The sequence below is a fragment of the Chelonoidis abingdonii genome, chromosome 14, assembly GCF_003597395.2.
Source record: "Chelonoidis abingdonii isolate Lonesome George chromosome 14, CheloAbing_2.0, whole genome shotgun sequence".
Taxonomy (NCBI): domain Eukaryota; kingdom Metazoa; phylum Chordata; order Testudines; family Testudinidae; genus Chelonoidis; species Chelonoidis abingdonii.
The window spans coordinates 15,464,565-15,473,250 of record NC_133782.1 but is presented as its reverse complement, the minus strand read 5'-3'; the positions used below and the strand labels follow the sequence as shown (position 1 = coordinate 15,473,250).

Sequence of the window (8,686 nt, the reverse complement as noted above, 5' to 3'; positions counted from 1 at the left end):
TAAAAGAAACCCCTTCCCGCAAGATGTCTATCCTTACAAACCCCATACCCCTCACTTATGCATATTTCCCTGTTTTTGCATTTCTTAATTAAGTTTATTCTGCACCCCCACCAGCGCGTAGTTGCCCCCCAGATCCCCTACCTGTGGCAGTGGTCACGCTACACTTTTGAACCTGGTTAGTTATGTTAATTTTACTTAACAGTGTTTTAATTGAATTAAACACTCTACTACAATATGTCCCAATGCGTATCCAGGAGCTATAACATATTACATGCACCAAGTTAAGCGACCACCTTTTGGCCATTTCAATAAGTTGAATGTTTTAAAAAAAAAATGTTTTAATTAAAAAAACTAAAGTTCTTTCATCGTCTACGGTAAGAGGAAGCTCTCTTTTACGTCTGATTTTTACTGACCATTCCCTTAAAAGCTACAAAAAACCACTAAAAAGTGCAACAACTGCAAATAATAATTGAAGGTTGAAGCATTCTATTGCAAAAGAGGAGTTGTTTTTATTTGTAAAGGACTGTATGAAATATGAAATCCCTTAGGACAGTTCATACTGTCATGCATTGGTGCTATATTTGATGTGCCTTCATGATATATGTAGGTCACGCACTGTGCGTCATTACTTTTACTTCCAAGGAAGTTGCAGGAGTGACTTGCTAGGTCTTTGATAGTTTACCCAACTTGAGAATGACAACAGGAATTACAGCCATGCATGAGTCAGGAATATTTTCTCACCCTTACAGTTCGTAAGAATGTCTATTTTTATACAAAATTAGAAACAAAGAGTGCAAGCCTATAAAAAAGAAGATCCAGATGTTCACTACATAGGAGAAAAGGAATGCTAAGGGTAAAATCTCGCCATTATCATAGGAATCATATGGATGAAGGACCTTGAAAGGTCATCTAGTCCAGTCTCCAGCACTATGGCAGGACGAGTATATAATGACCATCTCCCGAAGATGTTTATGTAGAACGGCCTTGCTTCGTAAGTAATATGTACTTACTCATGTGATTTAATGGAATTGTTGGTATTTAAATATGAGACAAACTGGCCAAGTTCAAATACAATTCATGTTATTCAAGCAGCTGAAACTAGATTTACACAAATTTTGAAAGTAATTTAAACGACTTTCCAAGTATGTAGCCAATTTTGGAAAAGCGGTATATTTGGTTTGGACCTAAACATTCCTAGAAAAACGTCTGACACTGTAACTGGTATGCATTCAGGTAAATTTCCCAAATCTGAACCTTAGCGTCAAATTGGGTAACCTGCATGAACCTCTAGTTATTCCAAGCTTTAGAATCTAGCCTGCCACCACCCGACGCAAAAACTATCATGTTTGGGGCACTCTTGACCTCCCAACCTTCCTGGGGACCCAAGATCCAAATCCCTTGGATATTAAACAAGAGAAATAAACCATATCCCCTACCCCCCTCCCTCCAGACTTTCCCTGAGTAGCGAGCAGTAATTCCTGCACAGAGAGAAATTAAGTCTCTCTCTTCCCCTCCCTCCCTTTCCCACCAGTCCTGTGTTTACAAACCACATCTCTGGGATAAAACAAGGAAACAAAGGAAAAGCATCAATCAGGTTCTCTAAAAGAAATTTTTAATAACAAGGAAGAAAAGTAAAGAATGTAAGATAACAGGGTCCTATGGTTTACAGACAAAGGAAGAAACCCTTCCTCCAGTACCAATACAAATCAAAATATTCCCAGCAACTACACATATAAAAGTTAACCAACCAGATCCACATGTGCAAATAGAGTAAAAACAAACAATTAAAAAGCCTAAATCGCCTGTTCTACTTACTATTTGAACAGAACTTTAGAGAGCCTGTATTAATGTCTGCTCTCTCTCATATCCCCGAGAAAAGACACACACACAGAACAAAGGACCCACATCCAAAACCTCCCTCCACACAGGGTTGAAAGTATCTTGTCTCCTGATTGGTCCTCTGCTCAGGTGTTTAGTTCCCTGTTTGTTAATCCTTTACAGGTGAAAGAGACATTAACCCTTAGCTATCTGTTTATGACAATGCAGTATTACCAGTGTCAAGAGATCAAAAGTGATGAGTCAGGCCCCCAAAAATCATGAGCTTGGCCCAAAATTCATGAGCTCTTTTAAAGAGATCGTATTGTGCTTTTTAGGTCATTCTCTTGATTTTTGAACTCGCCGTGCCCATCCTCAGGGTGACTACGTGACAATTAGTGCTGCCCCACTCCCACACATACTGGAAAAGGTGATTTTGGCCTCTGCTGCAGGCGCTCTCACCCTCATATCTGCCCCTCTCCTGCTCAGCAATTAATCCTGTCCTCCAGTCCCTCATCAGTTCTGTCCCAACCCAACCCCCTCAATTAAACTCCCTCTCAGTTTAGTCCCATAGCCCCCATCAACTCCCACTGTCCTCAGTTCACCTCCCAGCACTTCACCCATCTGCTCAGAACCCACCATCAATACAACCCTCTCATCCCACCAGCCCCCTCCCTCCTCACTTCAGCCCCACTGCAGGCCCCAGACCATAGTTCAGCCCTTCCAGCCTCACCTATGCTTCTCTTAAGGTTCTTCCCCTCCATCAGGCTGCACTGGGGGGCAGGTGGGAGCTGCAGAGGGGTCCCCTCTCCCACTTCCCAGGTTGGCAGGGGAACCCTGGCTGCGGGGCTGACAGCGGGGAGCCCTGGCCACCAGGGGCTGACAGCAATTTCTAAGTAAAATTAAGCCTCACTTGTGATCTCTGGATAGAACTTGGAAATGTCAGGATTATTTTTTTTCAGCCACGGCTGGTATGTATGGTAATTATACATATATATATAAATCATGCAGCTACCTTTATGTTTTACTGAAAATTTGAGCTATGTAGTCAGGATCCCTTTATGAACAGCCCAATGACCTCAAACTGTTCACTGCTTTGAGAACAAAGAGTTAAGTTAATCAGACTTGACTTTACCTGCGTATAGATACTAAATATATGGCTCTGCACTTCATCCATGGAGTCCAGTCCATAGGCTACTGTCCCAAGGTGAAGCCGTTTAAAAACCATTTCATTCTGTGTGAGAGTTCCTGTAACAGAAGCAGCATTACAGGCCACGTGCAAGCCCTGGCAGACACTTATATTCCATTCAAGCCTTGTTCCCTGCTCTTCCCAACAAAGAGAGAAAGGATAAGATGGGAGCGCAGATGTTTACCTAGTTACTATAATAAGCTACTAGTGCAGCTTCAAGCGAGTGAAAAACAATTTTAGTAACTTGTGGGTAGATTCTTGCAGGGAGTGGTAGAGTACTTGGCTAGGAGCTCCATTAAAATGAGACTGCTCACCAAGTAACTTACTGCTTAATGAGATAAGGGTATCGATGTGAAATCCTGACCCCACTGAAGTCAATTTCAGTTTACCCATTGACTTAAATGGGTCTGGGATGACATCCCAGAATCTGGCCCTTGACTATTAACTTAGTTCTTTTGTTGTCCTAGACCAGAGTCGTGACAGTTCTGTGATGATAAAAGCTGGAATGATGGCAGGTGACTGGTTTCTGTTCCTAAAGAAGGGTTGTCTGTGGAGCTGGGTAAAATGTATTTGGCACATTTATTGCTCGCCACAAAATGCATTTTCCAGGCACCAAAACAAATAAATAAATACAAGCCACAAAAACTGGAAATGTTGATTTAAAGTTTGATTTCACAAACCAAAACGTGTTTCAAGCCAAAAAAAAAAAAAAAAAAAAAAAGGTTTTCGTTTTTTCATTCTAGGGAGAAAAATTGGAAAAAGCAAACTAATAGAATTTTATTTTGTATATTTCTGTCCAACCTCTGAACTGAAAACAAGCATATTTTTTTTAAAAAAAAGAAGAAAGCTATTCCATTCCCTCTCACTCACAGAACAGGGGCTAAAGACTGACAGGAGTGAGTGATGGTGAGGAACACACACAATAAATCATAAGGGGTGAAAAATCATCTCTGCCTCTTGCCCACTTATGTGCACACCCCCTAATTAAGGAAGGACTCTATTATATGAGAGAACAACATGGAGATTCAAAACATTGTTTATAATCAAGATACTAAACTGCATTTTCTAAAAGGAAATCCCTGTTAGAAAAGAAGATACGTTATATCAGTGGTCACCAATTGGTCAATCGCCATCAGCTGGTCGATCCTGGAGACTCTCCCAGTCGATTGCGATCTCTGGCTGCACAGCCGCTAAGGCAGGCTCCCTGCCTGTCCCAGCCCCACGCTGCTCCTGGAAGTGGCCAGCATGCCCCTCTGGCCTGGGGCAAGGGTCTCTGCGCGATGCCCCTCTCTGCAGGCACTGCCCCCGCAGCTCCCATTGGCCAAGAATGGGGAGCAGTGGTCAATGGGAGCTGCGGGAGTGGTGCCTGTGGTGCCACATGCCCCACCCATGGGCTTCAGGGGCACATTGGCCCCTTCTGGAAATAGTGTGGGCCTCAGCCCTGCTGCATCGCCAACTGGGAGCTGCCTGAGGTAAGTGCCCTCCGGCGGGATCCTGTACCCCGAGCCCCCTCCCAGAGCCAGCACTCCATATCCCCTCCTGCATCCTAAACCCCTGCCCCCTCCTACATCCCAACAGTCTGCCCCCGTCTGGAGCCCCCTCCTGCACCCAAACTCCCTCCCAGAGCCCCATCCCCTCCTGCACCCCAGCACTCTGCCCCAGCCTGGAGTCCTCTCCCACACTCCAAACCCATCAGCCCCAGCCCAGAGCCCGCACCCTCTCCCAAACCCTAACCCCCTGCCCCAGCCCAGTGAAAGTGAGTGAGAGCGTGGGAGAGCGAGCGACGGAGAGAGGTGGGGATGGAGTGGGTGGGGCTTTGCAGAAGGGGCGAGGCAGATCCTGGGTTGCACTTACATTCAAAAAGTGATCTTGTCCGTAAAAAGGTTGGAGACCACCGCATTATATTTTCCTACTCCTTCAAAGGAGAATGTATATTAACTTATTTGGCTATCTAAAGAAAATGTTACCCAAAAACATTCTTCACGCTTTTGCCTATATCAAAACTCCTGATAACTCATTTACCTGCATACCTGTTTTGTCTGTAAGTAAATAGGATATCCTTCCGAGCTGCTCTGGAATAGTGCTGGATCGAACCACTGTGCCAGGAATTTTGGAATCCCTACGGATCATCCAGCTGTAGACTATTTTCCCCATATCCAGATTCACACGTAAGCTATGTTGGGGAAAAAAGAACAAAAGGGCTAAAAAAATAAATCATCTGAGAATATACCCAAAGAAATGGGATAATAAATTTGCTATAAAACTTTTGGACAACATCATGAGCTACCACAGGGAAGTGCTGTAATAAAAGGGTGATACTTCCATATTAGAATTGAGCAGCACAAGGTGTTGAGAGAGAACCACACGTTAGCTCCTATGATAGCAATGAGAAGTTCAAAGTTGCTAAGCAAAGAAGATATATCATGAATGGAAGATGGACACACCATCTAAGTAGGGATAAAATGATCAACAACCAAAAAACCAGAGATTTAAAAAAACAAAGATGGTGGTGGCTTGCTTTCTTCCTCTCACCCCCTTCATTTTTGCTCACCTCTCTTCTAGGAAACAAGGAAGCGTGCAGAGCAAGAGAGGCTGTCCCTGCAACAGGCATTTCTAATCCCTCATTTCTGAAGAGCTCACAAGAAAGTCCAATATTGTAAAATTTTAGATGTGTATGTTAAAGTGTGGCAGAGTAGAAGGCTATACGTTTTGCTGGAAAGTGTTAATTGATTGGCTTACCTAATAGGAATGATGTTTGAAAACAGGAGGAGGAATCGTATGATCTGAAGATACCAGCGGCCTGCGAAATGCTGGAGGGCCACCATGACAAGCGAGACCACCACAAGGGCTCCAAACAAGATTTTGGTGAGGCAGTTCACTTCCAAGTCAAATAGCCCAATCTAAGCAAATAAAATAAAATAAAATAAAAGATATTTTCTACAGTGTCAATGGAGAGATTAATCCATGTAGTGTTCTCATATTTGGCACGAGCTGCCATCATGCCTTGAAGTGTGCATGCACCCAAAGAGCTAATGGGAGTCGTGCATACATTTCCAGTGCAGAAATGAATGCAACAAATGAAACAGAGCTCTAGAGATTATGGGGGTGGGGACCCACACAAAACTAAAAACAGCAACAGCAATATTAAGCATTAGTTTCAAATGAACTGACAGTTCCAAGATGTTATTCATCACTAGACACATTTTCATCTCTTCATTTAAATCTCTGTACTGTTTTGCATTTCAAAGCAACACTTTCCCCAACTCAACCTTCATGCTCCCAAGCCTTTAGAGGTACAATATCACAAGCACTGAGTGCTACACACCTGCTGTTGCCACTTTCTAATGCAGGGGTAGGCAACCTATGGCACGCGTGCCAAAGGTGGTACGCGAGCTGATTTCCAGTGGCACTGACACTCCCCGGGTCCTGGCCACCGGTCTGGGAAGCTCTGCATTTTAATTTAATTTTAAATGATGCATCTTAAACATTTAAAAAACTTTATTTACTTTACATACCACAACTGTTTAGTTATATATTATAGATTTATAGAAAGAGACCTTCTAAAAACATTAAAATGTATTACTGGCACACAAAACCTTAAATTAGAGTGAATAAATGAAGACTCAGCACACCACTTCTGAAAGGTTGCCGACCCCTGTTCAAATGTAAACTGCCTTTTCAAAAAAGAGTATTTAGAAGTGATCAACTCTGTTAGCAATTGGGTGAAGAGATCTGAGAGGCCTCATATTGTCAGCAACTGGTCACTAACATTCACAGAACTAAACTTAGCTAAGGGACATGATACAACATTATGTGTGAACAATGTCAATTGTATCTTTATAGTTGAAGCTAGCGTGGATGCAGTCACACTAGTATAAATGTATTTATACCAGTAGAGCTTAAGCCTTCACAAAAAGCCAAGCCACTACAACTGAGTGAATACTAGGGGTTGTACCAATATAATTATTGATAAACAATAAAGAGTCATTCCCCTAACATACATCGCTATTCTAGTACAAAAAACACTCGCAGACCAGGTTGAGAAAGTAAGGCAGGAAGAGACCACCTGTGAGGAGTATCCTAAATTGCACACTGGAAGTCAATCACAATTCAGCTGATGCTGCCCAGTTTACATTGTGGTTAGATGTTTTCTGTGTAAAAGACAGAAACTCAACATAATCTCCATGATGAACCTTTACATGGTTGCCCCCACTGATGATTTATTTTTCTCTCAAACAGCAGGCGTACGCATAGGTGTAGTTTGCAGGGGCAGCTCCAGTCAGGCCAACGGGGCTGAGTATGGCAGGGAGGGGCAATTGCCTGCCTGCCCAAGGCTTGCAGTTTGAGGGGGAGCAATGACCCCTCTGCCCCTGCCCCCTCACAAACTACACCCATGGGTGTATGTATCTGCAAGAGATAGAATATGGGCTAGATCAGAGATTTTCAGTCTCTTTAATGCTGTGATTGTATGCTAATTCTCTCTCAACTAGTTATCGTCAGATGCACCCCGTAAATAATCTTGGTTCACATGGTGCTTTAGAAGAAATAAGGAGTCCATGGGTGCTGCAAAGGAGGTGCCACAGGAACTGGGGTAATGATTTTACAGTATTTCTTGTGTTCGAGGAGGATTGATTATTAAGAACCAAGAAAATCAGCTTACTCAAACATCAGGAGAGGGAATGAGTTCACAACCCACAAGCTGAGATCCATTGTACTATGGTGGTCCAATTATCTCCTATTGCACACCAACGATGAAATGCCGTACCTTACTTCGTGGATTTGAAGTGTTCATGACACTGCGCAGTTCCCTCCCTGTGTAAAGAACAACTCCCACAACAGTGCCTAAATGAAATAAAAAACATGATGTATATTATTCTGGGATGAACAGGTTAAAATAATGGTGCTTTTTTATTTTAAATGGCTGGGATGATGCTTGTTCTTAAAAGGTTTATTTTATCCACAGACTCAATGTGCAGGCACATTTTTAGTAGCTTAATTTGAGAAAGCATGGAGAGCACCCACCAAATCAATCAATCAATCAACTGATTCAAGTACATGGGATATAAATTGGAGGGGTGGAGAAACTGATTCTGAATATAAAAAACAGCCCATTTCCCTCCTACAAATGCCAGTGCTTGAAGCTGGACATGGCATTCCTAATTATCATCATCTGTGCAATTAACCTTTAGATAACGCAACATACATTAATCTACTATAGTGCCTAAAAGGATAAGGTGCCCCTTCCCCATTTTCCTCCCTTAAACTCTTGGTGTGAATTCCCACCCTGTTGCAATTGAAGGAGTTAAAAAACAGGGGTTTCAGTTCACCACCACCACCACCAGTTGCCACCACATAGTTGCACTGTTGCTTAGGTTGCTGGCCCTGGAGGCCACAAACTGTTTATGCCTGACCGTTGTCCTCAAAAAGCATAAAACAGCCGCTTCATTCTAGTGGCCATCCCTGCTAGCTAATGCAAAGATAATACAGCATTTAAACAGCAATGTGGTTATCTAGTTGTAGGATGTCAGTGTTGCAAGTACATTTTGCAACATGTCAGCATTGTTCATTCCTGCTCCAGCACTAAGCTCCTGTGGGCGATGGAATACTTAGAAGGATAGACACCCCAAGGACTCATATCCAGTTAGTGCTTTCATAATTTTGGGAAAATGTTGATCCAAGTGC

General features: G+C 42.9%; 1 protein-coding gene across 2 annotated transcripts in view; it reads right to left on the bottom strand.

Annotated features, from left to right (window-relative positions):
* Positions 1-8,686, bottom strand: part of ATP9A (ATPase phospholipid transporting 9A (putative)) — a 103,666-nt gene that overhangs the window by 49,919 nt on the left and 45,061 nt on the right. For both annotated transcript variants that reach the window (XM_032804035.2, XM_032804036.2), the window contains exons 10-13: positions 7,770-7,846; positions 5,744-5,904; positions 5,035-5,177; positions 2,951-3,063 (exon numbers count right to left, since the gene is read on the bottom strand). In XM_032804035.2, the coding sequence (XP_032659926.1) occupies positions 2,951-3,063; positions 5,035-5,177; positions 5,744-5,904; positions 7,770-7,846 (494 nt within the window). The remainder of the gene's footprint in view (positions 1-2,950; positions 3,064-5,034; positions 5,178-5,743; positions 5,905-7,769; positions 7,847-8,686) is intronic.